The sequence below is a fragment of the Cucurbita pepo genome, chromosome LG02 (genome assembly GCF_002806865.2).
Source record: "Cucurbita pepo subsp. pepo cultivar mu-cu-16 chromosome LG02, ASM280686v2, whole genome shotgun sequence".
Classification (NCBI taxonomy): domain Eukaryota; kingdom Viridiplantae; phylum Streptophyta; class Magnoliopsida; order Cucurbitales; family Cucurbitaceae; genus Cucurbita; species Cucurbita pepo.
This window is the reverse complement of record NC_036639.1, coordinates 3,273,839-3,293,276: the sequence shown is the minus strand read 5'-3', so window position 1 is coordinate 3,293,276 and position 19,438 is coordinate 3,273,839. Positions and strand designations below refer to the sequence as shown.

The 19,438-nt window shown below is 33.9% G+C and overlaps 3 protein-coding genes across 4 annotated transcripts; 2 read left to right on the top strand and 1 right to left on the bottom strand.

The window, feature by feature from the left end:
• Positions 1–16: 16 nt before the first annotated feature.
• LOC111789149 (ethylene-responsive transcription factor ERF014-like) lies at positions 17–791 on the bottom strand. The gene has a single exon (XM_023669808.1). The coding sequence runs from the start codon at positions 703–705 to the stop codon at positions 22–24; it is 684 nt and encodes a 227-aa protein (XP_023525576.1). The 5' UTR covers positions 706–791; the 3' UTR covers positions 17–21.
• A 5,672-nt stretch (positions 792–6,463) lies between these two features.
• LOC111786639 lies at positions 6,464–12,421 on the top strand. Of its 2 annotated transcripts, none has more exons than XM_023666882.1 (4): positions 6,464–6,806; positions 6,888–6,977; positions 11,700–11,789; positions 12,088–12,421. In XM_023666882.1, exons 1-3 carry the CDS (start codon positions 6,561–6,563, stop codon positions 11,772–11,774), a joined length of 411 nt encoding a protein of 136 aa, XP_023522650.1. In that variant the 5' UTR covers positions 6,464–6,560; the 3' UTR covers positions 11,775–11,789; positions 12,088–12,421. The 2 variants fall into 2 exon arrangements, with proteins under 2 accessions (XP_023522650.1, XP_023522644.1); XM_023666876.1 differs by having other exon boundaries at positions 11,700–11,794.
• Positions 12,422–15,805: 3,384 nt separating this feature from the next.
• On the top strand, positions 15,806–18,338 carry LOC111789009 (WAT1-related protein At4g08300-like). The gene is made up of 7 exons (XM_023669622.1): positions 15,806–16,048; positions 16,142–16,204; positions 16,337–16,453; positions 16,578–16,818; positions 16,903–17,061; positions 17,675–17,826; positions 17,904–18,338. The coding sequence occupies exons 1-7, from the start codon at positions 15,852–15,854 to the stop codon at positions 18,088–18,090; spliced, it is 1,116 nt and encodes a 371-aa protein (XP_023525390.1). The 5' UTR covers positions 15,806–15,851; the 3' UTR covers positions 18,091–18,338.
• The last annotated feature ends 1,100 nt before the right edge of the window (positions 18,339–19,438 follow it).

Genomic DNA, 19,438 nt, shown 5'->3' with positions numbered 1-19,438 from the left:
TTTTTTTTTTTTTTTTTTTCTTCAGCAGAAGCTCCACAATCTGATGTCGGTTTCTTCCTCGTAAAAATCGGGAATTTCGGCCGCCGGAATCGAACCGAAATCGAACCAAGCTTCGGTGAGCATTTGGTCAATGAATTTCGGCGACTGAAGGGTATCAAAGTAATTGCACCATGAATCCATCTCCGCCGTCGACGGATCGATTTGATCGTAGACACCATCGGACGACACAGTGACCGACGCTTCATCGTCCGGAAGATCGGAGGAGTGAGACGGGGACGAGACGGCGGGGGATGGTGGGGAAGTGACAACGGCGGAGGAGACATTTTCCCGGAAGCCATTAGCGGCAGCGGCAGCGACACGCTGGATGGACTTAGGAGACATAATGTCGGCATCGGAGGAATCAATATGGTGGTGTAAGCGGCGGAAGTGGCAGTGATCGGAAATCGGAATAGAGTTAGCAATTTCCGGGAAGTTAAGGCTAGCAGAAGCACCTTTGAGACATAAAAGCGCCGCGTCGTAAGCACGCGCCGCAGCTTCCGCCGTCGAATAAGACCCTAACCAAATCCTCGTCTTTTGATTCGGCGCTCGAATCTCCGATACCCACGACCCCCAACTCCTCATTCTAACACCCTTATACTTCTTTTTACACGACGGCGCCGCCACAGGAAACGATTCCGCCGCCGTCTTCTCCGATTTCTTCACCATTTTTCACCAAGTGTGAGAGTGGTTTGATTACAAAAAACGTGATGGGCAAGTGAAGGAAAGGGCAAAAGAGGCTGAGATTTATAAGGAATGAAATTTGAGTATGGATCTCTAAATGGCTTATCTCTTAGTCAATCAAGTAGGGCTCACAACACATGCAAGAATGGGGGACAGGTGCGTGGAAATGACTATTTTACCCTTCAAAATCCTCAAATATTACATTATTTTATAAAATATTATGTCCGTTTTATATATAATGTTTTATTGGATACCGTAAGAGTTGAATTTTTCACTGTCACGGAATTCTATTTACAAAGAGTCAAACTTTGTTATAAAAAATAATAATAATAAATTTTAACTTTCAGTTAGAAGACCAAGAAAATGTCTTTAATTTCATATTAAATTCTTATTCTAGAAATCTATGCATAACCCTCCCCCAAACAAAACCAACTTAGAAGGGCAAAAATGTAATTTCAACCTAGAACGACGTACAAATGTACGTAAGTAACAGACAAAATCATACCGTAAGAGTTCCCCAACTTCCCATATTTTGACCCGTTTTCAAAATTAACCATTATATTACGTTTAGAAACCTGACTTAATTCGAGAAGTCCAGTAAAAAAAAAAAGAGGAATCCCTTTTTACAGGAGAGAATGAGTGTCGGGGTCGGAAATAGAAATTATGTTTCCGTTTCTATCCTCGCTCCCACCCGCTAATCTCATATTATATTTATTATTATAAAATATAATTAAAAATAAAATTTTAATTTTCAAAAAAGTGAGAAAGAGAAAAAAAAAAGAAAAAAAAAAGAAACTGAAACTGAAAGACGCGGAGTGTGATGGGGTTCGAACCACCAGCTGTTGCTCCACTGTCATGCATGCAGCTGAAAAAACGCGTTTTACAACATAGCTTATCTTTTAGTAATTTTTTTATTTATTTTTAATTGATTTAATAAATTTAAACAAAAATAAAAAAGAAAATAAAAGAACGACGTCTCAACCGTTTTTTAAAAACTGCTTACGGAGGGATGACTTGACTTTCTTACCAATGAATATATTAATAATAAATGGTGTGAGGCCAAATTGTAAATTTCAGATTCTGATGGGTACGTACGGCCAATCAAAATCATAAAACGTCTTTGTTTATTGTAATTAGATTAGAGTTTAGGGGTTCTTTTATAAAAAGAAAAATTTCAGGGGGGGAAAAAATAAAACGCCCAACGGGAAGCTTTTTATGGAAAATGACCTGCTTTCCAAGGTGGGCCCATGAATAAATATGCTTTACAATATTTTTAATTTCATCAGATTTTATGTAACGCCCTAAATACACCGCTAACAGATATTGTTCTCTTTGGACTTTCCCTCAAAGTTAACACGTCTGCTAAGGGAAGGTTTCCTCAGATCTACCGCTAGCAGATATTGTCCTCTTTAGACTTCCCCTCAAGGAGTTTCCCCAGATCCACCGTTAACAGATATTTGTCCTCTTTGGGCTTTCCCTCAAGGCTTTAAAACGCGTCTGCCACGAGGAGGTTTCCACAGCTTGTGATTTGTTCTCCTCCCCAACCAATGTAGGACATCACAATCCACCCCCCCCCATCGGGNTCACAATCCACCCCCCCCCCCATCGGGACCCAACGTCCTCGTTGCCACTCGTTCCTTTCTCTAATCGATGTGAGACCACCATCAAATCCACCCCCTTTGGGACCCAACGTCCTTACTGACACACTGCCTTGTGTCTACCCCCCTTCGAGGAACAGCGAGAAGGCTGACACATCATCTGGTGTCTAGCTCTGATACCATTTATAACACCGCTAGCAGATATTGTCCTCTTTGGGCTTCCCCTCAAAGTTAACGCGTCTGCTAGGGAAAGGTTTCCACACCCTGTGATTTGTTCTCCTCCCCAACCAATGTAGAACATCACAATCCACCTCCCATCAGGGCCTAGCGTCCTCGCTACCACTCGTTCCTTTCTCCAATCAATGTGAGACCACCACAAAATCCACCCCCTTTGGGCCCAGCGTCCTTACTAGCACACCGCCTCGTGTCTACCCCCTTTAGGGAACAGTGAGAAGGCTGACACATCGTTCGGTGTCTGGCTCTAATACCATTTGTAACGACACATATCCACCGCTAGCAGATAATGTCCTCTTTAGACTTCCCCTCAAGACTTTAAAACGCGTTTGCTAGTAGAAGGTTTCCACACCTCTATAAAGAGTGATTTATTTTCCTCCCCAGAATGTGGGACATCACATTTCAATTATCAATATAATAAATATGATTTTTAACCAACAAAATAATAATAATAAAATAAATAAATAAATAAATCTATCGATCTAACTCAGAAACTCTATTCAAATTAAACTTAACTCATAAATACCTCTAATTTTAAGTTCTCGAGATTCTGAAAATAATTAATAAATAAATTAATTATTTAAAGCGATAAAATAAAAAATAAAAAATAAAATCATAATCTGATTTATTGAACAGAAACCCACACGAAGCTTCCAGTTTCTCACTCAAAAAAGGAGCTTTTTTATTTTTTTCAAACTTACAGCTTACATATAAATAATTGATTGGACGCCATTTAATGACGAGTTATTTAAAACAATAATAATAAATTGAAATACCATATGTTTATATATTCATATATTTCGTTTAATGTAATGATTGATTTGACGAAAAATATATATATATTTTTTAATATAATGTTATATATAGCCGTCGGGACCCACTTGACAACTAGTACCTCGGATTTGTACGTTTTAGAAAATTCAAAAAGTTTTTATTTTTAATTTTTATTTTAACTAAATATTAATCCAATTTCCAGCACGAAAATTGTAAAATATATTTAATTTGAAAAAAAAAAAGGAAAATGCCTCAAAATACAACTACAAGATATTGGCTAATATCTATAAATATATTGTTGTTTATATGCCAGAACGTCAGCACGTCACAAATATTTAAAAAAAAAACATTATCATAACTACTAAATATTAATTTTATAATGTGTTCTTGCCCTACTGCATAGCGGGGATTGTCTCGTTAGAAGAAGGATTCATGCATCAAAGTCTGATTGGATGGAATCCTCGGTTATCTACTCGATCTTTATTTGAGAGCTTTGAAGTCGGGTTGGTATTGTGTATACATAACGTATACTTTTGATACTTTGACTAGAGGTTTTTCATTGCCGTTTTCAGTTGCTCCTGAAGGTCTAGTTGACATATCGAATGTCATTTACCTCCATCTGTATGGTACCGTTAATGCTAGATGCTTTCTAAGTCATACTTGGTTACATCGACATTGATCTCGTAACGATCTTTTATTGTGGAACTCATTGCATATATCTTACCAGTTAATCCAACACAGTGTCACGGTCATGCTGGTCCAAAACGTGCTTTCCATGGTTGCATGCCAAACCCTTTACATTGTACTTTCTTTTACTGCTTTCATGATGCACGTTTTTATTATTAGATTTTATAGACTATGACATTTCGGCAAAACCATGTATACATTTGGTAGACTTTATAGACTATATGAAGATGCGACTAGTCGTCAATTATTCATACTTGGAGTTATATGTTATTTAAGTCGTTTCGGTCAAATCTTGTTTTGAAACTCTCTTTTTAAAATCTTTCCTTGCCTTTGTTTTGACTTACTCAACGATGAAAGTGAGAGTTGTACAATCGCTTACAAACACTCGATGAGAGTTCGATTGTGACATATAGTAGACGAGTTGGTTCATGCGTCATCGTCTGAGAGCTCTTGTTGAAAATACCTTAAGATAAGTTGTAAAATCAAACGGAAAGACACGACCAACCCGTTCAGTAAAATTTCGAATAAAAGATGATGGTGTTGGATGATGGAAGTCCCACATCGACTAATTTAGGGAATGATCATGGGTTTATAAGTGAGGAATGCTAACTCTATTGATATGAAGCCTTTTGGGGAAACCCAAAGCAAAACCACGAGAGCTTATGCTCAAAGTGGACAGTATTATACCATTGTGGAGAGTCGTGTTCGTCTAACAGATGTTAATAAATAGATATTATTAATTTTGGAATATGATATTTTTGTTACTCATCCGTACTTATGACATATTTTATGTCTATGTGAGTGTACCCTAAAGTTTAGTAAATGAAATCCAAACCAGCTGTCACGTCATAGTCATAGGATATTTCAATTAATGTATAAATATTATACTGTCGTTTTATTTCCCTAAGAAAAGTACATAAGCTAAACAAACAGTGTCGTGAGTCCGTACACAGTTGTCAAATAAATAATAAATAATAAATAATAAATAATAAATAATTAAATTTCACATTCCCAAACCCCAATTTTAAATATTTTATTTTAAATTAATTATATTTGCCTTTTTCATCTCACATGTTGTAGCCACCTCGGTCTTGTTCCTCGAAATTAATTTCCGTAGTGGGAAATTAATTAATTTAATTTAATTGAATGTAATTAAAATAATTAATTTGAATCTTGGAAATTAAATTTTATTCGCTTTTGCATGTGACATTTCATTCCCTTTAATTTTATTTTTCGTACGCGGAGAATCAAATAGGACCTTTTTGTTGTTGCGTGGAGTTGGGTGGAAGTTTCCTTTTTTAATTTATTTCCGATAATAATTATTAAATTTTGTTTTTTTTTAATATATATATTTACTTATGGATTTAATACCAAATAAAGTTTTATTTATTTTTTAAACTTTATAAAACATATATTTAAAGCTCAAATTTTAATTATAATTTATAATCTAAATTTGGTACTCATACATAGTATTTAATTATTAGATTTCTAAATAAAAATAAAAAAATATCTAAAAATACTCATAAATTTGAAAATTACAATTATGCCCTTAAAACTAAAAAAAATACCTTTATGTTTAAAAAATACTCCTAAATAATTTAAAAATAGAATTAACGCTCGTTTATAAAAAAAGTTCAAAAAATTATTATACTAAGTAACGATAAATGTATTTTTAAATTTTTTTAAAAAAAACTAAACGTGTTTATTTTTAAAAGAAAATTTGAAAGGATATTAATAAAATTATTTAAAATAATTTTCACTATTATTTTTAATTAAAAGTTTAATAATATTTTAGAGACGGGAAAATTTAAATATATTTTTATTAATTTAGTTATATATATATTTAATAATATTTGACTGGCAAGTTTGTCTCCGTACCCTCCTTCCGTACTCTTCCTTCATTAATATCTCCCTATTTAAATACATACCCATGGTGACGTTCAAATTTAGCAACTAATTTGCGTAACTCGACACATTATCGAAAGTCTAAAGATTTAAATAAAAAATAATTATGTCATCCCGTAATAATTATTAAATTAAAAAATAATTTATTTCTGTCACGATAATACAAATTCATCTGTCATATTGTAACTGTGTTAATAAATAATTTTTATTATTTTTTAAATTTAAATTAAAAAATATATAATTTTAAATATTATAATGAATCTCGATGATTTTAAATGTTATGAGAAATTGTAAATTTTTTTTTGGCGATAAAATATGTAATTTAATTTGGAATGGGAATGAATTTGGGCATTACGGTACTGGAAAGCCCAATTCGAACACAATGAGGCCCAGTCCAATATTTACAAGCCCAAAACGGAGGTTGATGGAAGTGAGTTGGGCCTAAGCCCATTTACAGGAAGAAGCCCATTTACGGATTGTTTTAATTTTCGTATTAAATTATATAAATAAATAAGTACTTGCGTTAATTTCGATTTTGTTCTTTTTTTAAAAAAAAATTATTTATTTTTTTATCAGCGGCTGGAGATTCCCCGTCGAAGGAACCCAATTCCAATCACCGGAACTCGAGACCAATCGGGAAGAATGATATCTGCGACTGTTGCGATAATGGCGCGACCTTCTTCAATGTTGCTGCTAGCAGCGCAAAGAGGCCATCGGATTCTTACTCCTGCAGCTTCATTCTCTTCATCTTCTTCTTCTTCAGTTTCCTCTCGCAAATTGATTCTGTACTCGAAGCCTGGATGCTGTCTGTGCGATGGGCTTAAAGAAAAACTACAGGCTGCCTTTCTGCTCGCCGGCCCTGATTCTCTCCACGACGTTGATTTACTGGTACTCATTTCACTCCTCTCTCATTGTGATTCGTTTCCTGTTTTCAGCGTTGATTTTTATTTGTCGTTTGGTTTTGAGTAGGTGAGGGATATTACTACTAATCCTGAATGGGAGAGAGCTTACCAGTATGAGATTCCTGTTCTGGCGAAAGTTCTCTCTGATGGCTCGGAGGTTGGTTCTGTTAATTCATTCATTCGTTGTATTTTGACGGTCTTAACTTATTAGGGAAGGAGTGTGTCTAATTTCAGATTTGTTGAGCTCTTCCGGGGCTTTTAATGTAGAACTGTGCATAGGATTTATAAAATGCTCGAGATGCTTTTGCCCTCCACTTGTGTTTTAAGTCCTTGTTGCACTAGATTGATTACTAACCCCTTGCTCTTGCATTTAACGGTGGAGTTTTATCAGTTCCTATGAGTTGGTCACCTCATCGTCTGTCCTCATTTAAGTTTATACATGATAATAAGTATGAATCCAGCTGGGATTCTGATTAGTTCAACGAGGGAGGTTTTATCAGTGTACTGGAAATTGTTTCGTATCTCCTTTGTTTAATAATTTTTTGTACTGACTGTTCAAAGTATTTTGCTTCCTTAGTTTTTCTCTCCCTAATCTGTCTCGACATAGTCATCCTGCTTAATTCAAAGCCACTCTGAGTGCCTACGGTGACATTAAGTGTAAAAAGAATAAAAATATATGGAAAAGAAGAAGAAGAAGAAGAAAACCCCTGCAACTAGGATACTGAACCACTGAATAGTTCATTTCTTCAGTGAAGGTTTGAAACATTGTGTACCACGACCTTATCTAAATAGAAGGTCTCCTCTACAAATAGGTTTCCTTGGTGTTTGAAACTGTGGCAGTTAGAGTTGGTAGTTGTACTACATCGTGAAGGAATCAGTATGGGACCTAAGCGTTAAATGGTCATATTGTTTTCCTGTTTCATAAATGAAACATACTGAAAATTATTATTCAACAAGATGTGCAACAAAAGAAGTCTTCTGGTGAATGGATTTCGTAGAAGCTCACTTAGATCCACAGTAATCTTACTGATAACATTTCTTGAACACCGGTCAATCATAAGGGCTTTACCAATGATGGCTTGTTGAAATGATGCTGTAACAATTGAATGAGCTCCACAGATTAGCACATATATAGGTCTTATGAATTTTCTGAACTACATGACATTTTAAACTTAGGAATTGGGCTGATAACATTAATAAGCTCTATTGGTAAAGATGCAGAGGCCTATTTCAATGGAAACTCCTTTGTTGGAAAGATGTACCTGAAGCAGAAGCCTCGTATACTTTCAAAGTTGCACATGCTTACTTCTATCTTTATTTCCATTGCTTAAGTATTCTGTAAACTAAGCTGGCTAGGGCTATACCTCCCTGGGACTCTTAGTACGAAGTGAACCAATTGTGATGTTGGTTTCGTTTTGGAGAGGGAAATATGAAACAAGTAAGCTATTGGAAGGGTTTTACTGTGAGTTAACAAATTTCAAACAAGGTTCCCCTAAAAAGTAATGTATATGAAGATACAAGTAACATAAAGGTCCATACATTCTGAATATTCTCTCATTTTAGTTTCATCTCTATGTTAGAAGCCAGTTACCATTTGGAAAGCACTCAAATGCATCTCTCTCCTTTACCATCCCTCAACCAGTGGAGGTCAGTCGATGAGATTAAGTCTGTCACCTAGGTGGCATCTCTAAAGAAAATGTAGTAAAGATAATGAGCACAAAATGTTGAACTATTTCTTTTTTGGTTTTGTGTGATTCCAAAACTTAATAACCTTCCAGTCGTGAGGACCCACGGGGAGTTCCCCCTGAGGGAGGTGTATTACTCATCTCTTTTCTGGCTTGACTGAGAGGGAGTTGTTGCTCAATAGGTGTCACTTTGAGAGCTGCCTTTTTGTAATGCTTCATGCTTAGGATTCGACACTTGATGACTCCAATATTCTCCTGCATCCCCTTCAACATGGTCACCATGTTGTGTGACGGGTGTGTCGCCACGTTTAGCGCAGTGACCTGGGTTGCCTCTATCTCAGGCGTCTCTTGAGAGGGAACATCGGTGGTTTGTGCTTTACCACCCCTTGTACGACGCCTGCTAATTCCACCTCTAGTTTTAGGTGCCATTTCTATCAAATCACAAATTTTAGGTTAGGATTTATTCCTCACGTTTCTCAATACAACACCATGCACGACATGATTCCAAACTTGGCATAGTTTTAGACAGTCAATTCAATTCACTGAAAGATTTCAACTACTCATGCTAGTTTAATCCGGATTGGACGCTTGATGATGTGGGGCGTTAGACGTTTTCTATTATTATTATTGTTGATCATTAAAAAAAAAATATAGCTTAATCCGGATTCGGCACTTGATAGTGTACATTTTTTTTTCTTTCAGTTAAAAAATCATTAAAAAAAACTTTCTTGAAAGAAAAGAAGATACCTCCCTACAGGCCAAACAACTTACAAAACTGCTCCTCAATTGGCAACTATCGAAGGAAAGGATTCTAATCACAAAAATCTATGGAAAGAATATAACATAACTCAAAATTTTGGAAGTATATGACCAATGTCAAGTTGTCAACATGAAAATAGCTCAATAGTTAAATCATCTCTACTTCTTCTAAGAAGTTGTCGGTTCAAATCTCTACCTACATGTGATTTTGTAATATGACTGCTACATTTACTGAAAGTGAAAATATTAACGTAATTATTTGAGGAATACTATGACTCTTAAGACTTTTTTTTGGGTATAATTTATGTTCGAAATTCTTCAAGCCAAATGGAATATATTTTTTTGCCTCGACTACCTTTGCCTGACGTGGTAGCCTATGCTGCCGTATGGAATTATTTGCACATTTGTAACCGTGTACTTCTTCTCCCAATTATAACCCTGCACTTTCTTCTCCTAAAGTTCGTGACGAATTGTCACTTACATTACTTTGTTCACCTTTTCTTTTCTTTTCCTTTTTTGGAAAGGGGAAGAGGATAAACGTAGTTTTCATTTATTGTATTTATACCAATAATTTTTAATCTGATTTTTTTTTTTTATAATATCTTGACTCAGATAATTATTTTTTATTTTGATACTTGTTTCTGGCAATTTTTTTAGAAAATAAATTAAACAATCTTGCAATCCTAGAAAACAAAGAGCTATGCAGTGTGATTATTAAAATTATATGTTCTATAATAAATTTTTAACATTTCATGTTCCCTTTGTATAGTTTGATTCTAAGATGTTTTATCTGGACAATCGTTCATTTTTTTCTTTTAGTTTTCGAGCATTCTTGCGGACTTATTTATGCCGTGTGTCAGTTTGCTTAGGTCTAATGTCTTCATCTTTTCGTTCCTTCTTTTGGACCCTTTATGTGTTGCCTTGTACGATTTGAGTTTGTGTTGATAGTTTAATTTAAACTTTTTCTTTCTCCTTACGTCAATCCAGAACTTTATGAACATTTTTTCTAACATTCAGATTATTCTGTTGGTATATTGTCTTTTCTTGGAGTCCCTATAATAAAATTTGGATCATAATTTGTTTCCACTATTTTATGGATGTTATGTAGCATGTAAAATTTTCAAAATTATGATAATCTATGTACTTAAAGTAATCATATGATTAGCTTCAGATATTCTTATCTACAAAGGCTTCTCTTTTAAATGAAAGCATTCAAGACTATCTTTCCTTTGATGTTTGACCTCTTAACCCTAAACAGTAATTAGAATTCATGTATTTTCTAATGTCCCATATGTGATAACCGTAGATTTATAAATCTAGGCAATCTGTTTTTGTGTAATTTGCTAAAGTAGTCACGTTTCATGTATTTCTGATATCTCGTAACTGGCAAGGGATAGCAGCAGAGTTAGAAATCTAGGCCAGGTGTATAATTGTATTGTTTTACCATAAACTGGGTTTAGTATTTATTGGAGCTCGGGTGTAGAAATTTAGCCTGATACTATCTCAAAGTTTCTGATAAACCAATGTTCATTTTTTATATGTAGAAAAGATGTGTTTCCTTTTGTTAGTTACCGAGTAATATTCTCAATTATTCTGTTTTTACTTCCTATAGTTATACCTCCCTCATTGCAACTTGGGAAGGTCTTTTGTAAACACCATGGATTATACATCCCTTTTGTTAATTTCAATCATCAATGCAATTGTCTCTTATAAAAAAAAAAAATATATATATATATATATATTCCGTTTGTGTAACTTGACATTGGAGAATATTCAGATATATTTAGAGTTACAATGATCTCTATTCGACTATCTCGATTCGTTTTTTTTAAGATGATACTTGGTTACACAGACGGCAAGTTAGCAAACTCTAGGTTCTGTGGTTTTGTGCTCTGTTCACATAAATTTTGGTCTCGAGAGTTTTCCATATGTTCTGTTTCGTGTTGTCATGAACTAACAACACAAAAGCATTCGCAGACAGGCACTAGCTTATCCTGACTCATTGCTCACTGATGGGTGTTGATTCCTCTTTTGTATTATTAATCTTGACTCGTTGCTCGCTGATGGGTGTCGATTCCTTTTTTGTATTATTAATCTTTTGACCCAATTTTCATCAATGGAAACTTGCTTTAATTGGTGGAATTCCTTTTAACACCAATGCCACGCGTCAAATGAAGCAAATTGACGTAATATTTGTGTTCAAAAGTTCTTCTCAGACTCTAGCCTTCAGAGATATTCTATCCTTTCATTTTCCTTTTTTTTTTTGGGTGCTTTTAATATTTTCCGTGTAATGCTAAACACATTGGGTCCCTTTTCGTGTGCAATTAAATCATTCCTGAATCTGAAACTCACATAGAAAATCTGCACTTTAGAGCATGTTCTTTTGAATATTTAGGTTAATTTTTACCTTACTAATACATGAACATTTATAACAGGAAACTCTTCCTCGGCTATCTCCTCGTCTCGGGGTGGAGCTCATTCAGAAGAAACTAGCAGCTGCCTTGCAGTAGGAGACAAGCATTCTTGTTCTGTAATTAAATTCTAATCTCAGGCTGTATTTTAATTTCTTTTAAAGAAAAACATAAATATTCTTTTATTCCAACTTGAGATAAAAGATGAGAACCCTTTGAGATGCATCGCATGGATTCTTTTATTCACAATATATATATATTGTCGTTTTCACTTTCTACTATACCATATTTGACTATATTTCTCTTTGCATGAAATTATTGACCACCATTATCATAATCTATTCAAATACGCCATCCATTCCTAATCTTTATTTCATTCACTAATTTCTTTCTTTCATTTTTTTTGTGACAGTGACTAGACATTCGTTTATGCTTCAGAAAAAGGGTTTGCATAAAAGGGAGGATGGGGAGGGAAAAAGGTGTAGAAAAGGAGAGAATTTGGCCTGGTCAAAAGTTGCTAACATGAGCAAACACAATATTCAATTGAAAGTTTTGTAGGTTTCCTATCTCCACGGTGTATCTCTCTCACTTGAATTATTACCAGAGTTCCAAACTTGTAAGTTCACTCAATCTCTCCTTGGTTTGTTGCAAAAACCCGTCTTTTTTTTGTTAGAATTGATCTCTTATATTGTGACAGTTCAAAAAACTGAAGCCTTTAGCTACGAAATATGACCTAACTTCTTTCATCCCTTTAAAGTTACAAAATAGGGTACCCAATAGTTCTTTTCATCAAGGGTAGGATTGTCCTTTCCCCGACTTCCCGCTCCGCCGACCACATGATCTATTTTGCCCATCCTGAAAATTTACTGTTAGATTCTGTTCTTGAAACCATTTTCAAAATTTGGATTCCCTTGCCATTTCAAACAAGGCTGTTTTTGTTTTCCTCTATTGCATCTTTGATTGGCTTGACCATCAATCAATCAATCATCATTTCTTTGATCCCTACAGCAAACTTCACTTCACTTCACTTCACTTCCTTTGAAGAAAAGGATAAAAAAAAAAAAAAAAACCTTGTTTGAAGAACTTTATGTACATGGAGCCTCTTGCTTTGGGGTTATTACTTGCTATTTTACACGAGGAAAGTTTGGCCAATAATTAGATTAGATTCCTTTAGATTAATGGCAACTTACTTTCACCCCTTCTTTCAATCCTCACTTTATGGCAATTTTGCTTTTGAATTATGGGCACTTCATCATATATTGCATATAATATGCATGTCTTCTTTGCCAGGACTTTCATAAAGGCTCCATTTTCACCCCCTTTATTCATTTTCTTGGGATTTGATGTGTTCTTAAACTATTCATTCATGCATGACACCAGGTCAATACACCAATGATTTATTAATGTTTTGAATAATTTTGTTGGACTCTAGCTCCCTTACTAATTGGAACTTGGAAATGAGGCTTAATAGTTTTCTTATTTTGAACTGCGATACTTTCACTTTCAATTAACATATAATTGTGAATTATTGTTGAGATTTTATTGGCTTTCGTACATAGCTATATTAATAAACTAATTAGAATTTGATATTGGTAAGGATATTTAGTACTAAATTATAGTTTACCATATATATCATACTTGATATTTTATTATAGGTAAATATCAAAATATTTGCTTCGGTAGCTTTCCATTTATAGTTCTATTTCCATATCCTTGTAATTTATTTGATTCTCGTAATTTATTTGATTATAAATAGAGAACTTTCACACCCTGAAATGTGGTGGATTAAGCAAATATTCTCACATATGTTCTAACTTTAGTTAATTAATACAAATCAATATGAATTTAGTCTTAGTATTTAATGGTTATGTGCCATCCGTGTTAAATTTAAATACACGTTAAATCTTACGTATTAAAGTTTTGAGATCAAATTAGAATAAGAAATGACTGAGAAAACAATAATGGCTCTATTTTACCTCTTTTTAACCGCCATGGTAATTAAAAATGATAATAATAAATATAATAGAAATTAGAATAATTATCATAAATCGCATATTCAAAAAAGAAAAAAAAAAAAAAACTAAATATTGGTATGATATATCCTTTGTTTTCTTTTTTATTTTTGGTTCTAAATTTAATATTTCTCAAATATATAATAAATGCATACACCCACTTATTTTCATCCACAAGAAAAATAAATAAATAAATAAATAAATTCCCCACCACGTCTTATTTGCAAATGATTTAGTGACGTGTCCACCAATTAGCCTCCTATGTGGAATACACACCACCTGGCTCCTCCATGGAACCCTAGATGATTGATTTTTGCGAAATATTATTTAATTAAATTAACAACTCCCCTTTTTCTATTTTTTTATTATTAATGATTAAAATGTGTGACACCTTATTTGATGTATTGTAAAAAAAGACAAATTCTCCAATAATTTTAAATATAAATAAATATTATACTAATTATTTACCATTACTAAATATTTAACAAAAACAAATGTTTTTAAAAAATGTATCTAAAAAAATTGTAAAATATATATATATAATATTGATAAATAAAAACGAAAAACAAATATTCCATGGATTAATATAATAATGGATTTATTTAGTCATTAAATTTAGTATTAATAAACTAATAATAAAAAAACTTAAATATCTTAATAAAGTAATCAAGAATATTGAATTATTTTCCCAATTTTTTAACTCTTAATTTTCACGTGGAATAGCTTTTTTTAATGCAATATGACGGAATTGCCCTTGGACAATAATTGTATTAATGTTTGGGATATAATTTTATATGAATCGGATTCACTTTATTTACAGCCACAAACAAAAGTCGGCCACTAATATTCCAATTATTTAAAGTGGTTTTTTTCGTCCAATAATTAATAAATATTTAATTAAATTAATTAATGTTTATATAGCTTAATCACTGGTTATTGGGATACTTTATCATAATTTTTATTTATTGCTCACGTCAATAATAAAATAAATTAATAATATTACAAATGTATTTTGTATTCCTAAAAGTTTAAATTATTTATAGGTTAAATTAATAAAATATCCTTAAATTTTGTGTTTATTTATTTATTTATTTTATTTTTATTCATGTCCTACGTTGGTTGGGGAAGAGAACAAACCACCATTTATAAGGGTGTGAAAACCTTCTCCTAGCATACGCGTTTTAAAGCCTTGAGGGGAACCCCGAAAGGGAAAACCCAAAGATGACAATATCTGCTAGCGGTGGATCTAGATCGTTACAAATTGTATCAGAGCCAGACACCGGACGATGTGCCAGCTTTCTCGCTGTTCCCCGAAGGGGTGTAGACACGAGGCAGTGTGTCAGTAAGGACGTTAGGCCCCGAATGGGGGTGGATTGTGATGTCCCACATTGGTTGGGGAGAAGAACAATCCACCATTTATAAGAGTGTAGAAACTTTCGCTTAGCAGACGCGTTTTAAAGCCTTGAGGGGAAACCCAAAAGGGAAAGCTGTGGATCTAGGTCATTAGGTATAAAACAACTTAACGTATGGTAGATTCAACTATGAGACAGACAAAATGAACACAAATAACCCTAATTTAACGGTGAATATGTCAATACTCAACGTAACAGTTCAAACCAACCGCTAGCAAATATTGTCCACCTTGGCTCATTACGTATCGCCGTCATCCTCACGTTTTAAAACACATTTACCATGGAGAGAGTCTAGTTCTATTATAACCACTGACCTACATATCTAGTGCTAACTTGATACCATTTGTAACAATCAAAGTCCATCGCTTGACCTGTTACATATCGCTGTCAGCCTCACAACTTTAAAACACGTTTATCCATAATTATCTTATAAAATAATATTAAAAATATTATATTACTTCTTATTATCTAATATAATTAGTGGTGTCGCTATTGAAAACCATTAATTGAATAACCAAATATTTTAATTTATGTAATTCCCAAGTGGATAATACAAAACCTAAAAATTTTAATTTAATTTAATTTAATTTAATTAAAATAAAAATAAAAAACCAAAATTTGAGTGCTTTAGCTTTATTTTGTATATGCTTTAATGAGCTATAAGAAGCCCATAAGGTCTTATCTTTTTGTCACCACCTTCAAACCATTCAAATCCTCTTCTCTTCCTAACATCTCCATACAACACACACAAAATGGTACCTCAAATTTGTGCAATGCTTCATAAAATTAAGCATTATTTGGCTATGATTTCCTTGCAATTCGGGTATGCCGGGATGTACGTCATCACCATGCTCTGCCTTAAAAAGGGCATGAACCATTACGTTCTCGCCGTGTATCGACACCTTGTTGCCACCATCGTTATTTCCCCCTTTGCTTTCGTTCTCGAGAGGTTCGACCTCTTTCTCTACTATTTTGCTGTATATCTGCCTTGAATTTGAATGAATCTCGAACCTGCTGATTTTGATTTTTTTTTTTTTAATAGGAAAATAAGGCCGAAGATGACATTTCCCATCCTTGCTCGAATACTACTCCTCGGCTTCCTCGAGTAATAATCATACACTTAATTATTATTTTAATGTTGTATTTTAAGTTTCGGATAGATTAAGGTTTTTTTTTTTTTTTTTTTTTTTATTTTATTTTATTTTCTAATTATTATTATGATTTTGGATTGAAACAGGCCTGTGTTGGATCAAAATCTTTACTACGTGGGGTTAAAACTTACCTCAGCAACATTCACTTCTGCTACCGTCAATATTCTCCCCGCTGTAACTTTCATTATGGCTCTCGTTTTCAGGTTAATTTTTACTTTTTTACCGCGAGGTTACTTTTGGTCATTTTGGTCATTTCACATAATTCAATTAATTTTAATCATTAATATTAAAAAAATTAAAAATTAATTGGTGTGATTGATTAACCAGGCTGGAAACTGTGAATTTTAAGAAAATTCGGAGCATCGCAAAGGTGGCCGGAACAATGGTGACGATCGGCGGAGCGATGGTGATGACTCTATACAAAGGACCGGTGGTCGAGATCTTCCACGCCCATGGCCACCACGCCGCCCAACAAACCAGCAGCGAGTCCGCCGACCAACACTGGGTCCTCGGCACCCTCATGCTCCTCGGCAGCATCGTCGGCTGGTCCGGCTTCTTCATCTTGCAAGTAATTCTCTTTTAACTCCTCAAAAACCCTTCATTTTTATACGTAAAACTAAAACTTATGGCTTCCCTGCTCGACCCGACGCAGTCGTTCACGTTGAAGAAGTATCCGGCCGAGCTGTCGCTGACCGCCTTGATATGCATCGCTGGCACGGTGGAGGGCTCCATTGTCACGCTCATTATGGAGCGTGATTTTAGCGTGTGGGTCATCGGCTGGGACTCCCGTCTTCTTGCCGCCGTTTATACGGTAAGCAGCAGTGAGAATATTTGCTAAAACCACCCCACCTAAATCACCCGCCATTTATACTGTAAGAAGTAAAAATATTTGCTAAAACCTAAATTACCGGCCATTTATATAGTAAGTAAACCGTGAGAATATTTGCTAAAACCATTATACCTAAATCACGCTTAAAGTTCATTGATTAAAAAATCAAATAAATTAGATATTTTTTTATTAAAAAATTAAATAAATTACCGACAATAAATAGATACAATATATTTGACTATAATAAAAATCATATATATATATATATATATTATCAAAAAATCAAATAAATTGTCAAATAATAAATAGATACCATATATTTGACTAAAATAAAAGTCAAATATATATAAATATATATTTATAAAAATCATATATATATTTCTTTATTATTATTAAAAAAAATTATATAAATTATCAAATAATAAATAGATATAATATATTTGTCTATAATAAAAGTCAAATTTATATATATATATATATATATATATATATTTGTATGTAGGTAGGTATGTATGGATAAACGGGAAAAACACATAAAAAATAAAAAATAATTTTTGAATTTTTATTTAATTTAATTTATTTGAATTTATTTCAGGGTGTGATATGCTCTGGACTTGCTTATTATATTCAAGGCGTGGTAATTCGGCAACGTGGCCCAGTTTTTGTTACCTCATTTACCCCTCTCTGCATGATTATTACTGCCTTCCTTGGCTTCGTTATTTTGGCAGAGCAAATTCACCTTGGAAGGTAAATTAATTATTAAATTAAATTAAATTTAAAAAATAATAATATGATGTTTAATCCTGTTCTTGTTCTGGTTGCAGCATAATCGGAGCCTTTTTCATAGTGATGGGGCTTTACTTAGTGGTGTGGGGCAAAGCCAAGGACCATCTCAACAAATTAACCAGTCAAAAGGGCGCCGCCGCCACGGAGTTGCCACTCACCGCCGTGCCGGAAACCGCCGAGCCCGCCACTAACGAGCGTTTCCCTTCCAAAGCTCCACCGGCGTGATGGTTGCGAGAGCCGTTGAATCATTTTGGGGTTTCGTTTTAACTTTAATTTTCTCATGATCGCCATCTATCTTCACAATATATATATATATATATATATATATATATATATATATATATATGTATAAATGTATAAATGTTTGTGTGTTTAATTATACAAAATATACGAGCTTTCGCTTATGTTCGTAGATATTACGCTTTCAAGCTCATTACGACGATGCCACAAAAAAATATATCATGTAATTTTAATTTCTATGTCTATTTTGATTTGATGGGTCAGATCGTCACGTAACGGCTCAAGCCCACCACTAGCAAATATTGTTTTTCCTTTACGAGCTTTCCCTCAAAGTTTTTAAAACCGTCTACTATGAAATATTTCAATACCATTATAAAGGGTGTTTCGTTCCCCTCCCCAATCAATGTGGGATATCATAGTTAGTCTGGACATAATTTAACTTATTAACACATGCAGGATTGATTACGATATTAGATTATAGGTTCGAGTTTTAGTTATACGTGCTGTTGAACTCGAGAGAAGGAGGGAGGAGATTGAAGGAAGTGAAAATGGTATATTGTATTGGAATATTTCCCTCAAAGTTTTTGATTGGGATATCATAGTTAGTCTGGACATAATTTAACTTATTAACACATGCAGGATTGATTACGATATTAGATTATAGGTTCGAGTTTTAGTTATACGTGCTGTTGAACTCGAGAGAAGGAGGGAGGAGATTGAAGGAAGTGAAAATGGTATATTGTATTGGAATATTTCCCTCAAAGTTTTTGATTGGGATATCATAGTTAGTCTGGACATAATTTAACTTATTAACACATGCAGGATTGATTACGATATTAGATTATAGGTTCGAGTTTTAGTTATACGTGCTGTTGAACTCGAGAGAAGGAGGGAGGAGATTGAAGGAAGTGAAAATGGTATATTGTATTGGAATATTTCCCTCAAAGTTTTTGATTGGGATATCATAGTTAGTCTGGACATAATTTAACTTATTAACACATGCAGGATTGATTACGATATTAGATTATAGGTTCGAGTTTTAGTTATACGTGCTGTTGAACTCGAGAGAAGGAGGGAGGAGATTGAAGGAAGTGAAAATGGTATATTGTATTGGAGAAGTTACACGTGAGATCCCACGTCGGTTGGGGAAATAAACGAAACATTGTTTATAAGGGTGTAGAAACTTTTTCCTAGTCGATGAAATTTAAAAATCTTGAGGGGAAGCTCCCCCCACGAAGGAGGTGGATTGTGAGATCCCACACTCAGTTGGAGAAAGGAACGAAACATTTTTTTATAAGGGTGTAGAAACAAAAATATTAAGGGGAAACCCGAA

Coding starts and splice junctions, on each gene's coding strand:
- LOC111789149 (XM_023669808.1), bottom strand. CDS start 705: ATGGTGAAGAAATCGGAGAAGACGGCGGCGGAATCGTTTCCTGTGGCG.
- LOC111786639 (XM_023666882.1), top strand. CDS start 6,561: ATGATATCTGCGACTGTTGCGATAATGGCGCGACCTTCTTCAATGTTG. Junction 6,807..6,887: donor TCCACGACGTTGATTTACTG/GTACTCATTTCA, acceptor GGTTTTGAGTAG/GTGAGGGATATTACTACTAA. Junction 6,978..11,699: donor TTCTCTCTGATGGCTCGGAG/GTTGGTTCTGTT, acceptor CATTTATAACAG/GAAACTCTTCCTCGGCTATC.
- LOC111789009 (XM_023669622.1), top strand. CDS start 15,852: ATGGTACCTCAAATTTGTGCAATGCTTCATAAAATTAAGCATTATTTG. Junction 16,454..16,577: donor ATTATGGCTCTCGTTTTCAG/GTTAATTTTTAC, acceptor TTGATTAACCAG/GCTGGAAACTGTGAATTTTA. Junction 17,062..17,674: donor TTCTTGCCGCCGTTTATACG/GTAAGCAGCAGT, acceptor AATTTATTTCAG/GGTGTGATATGCTCTGGACT.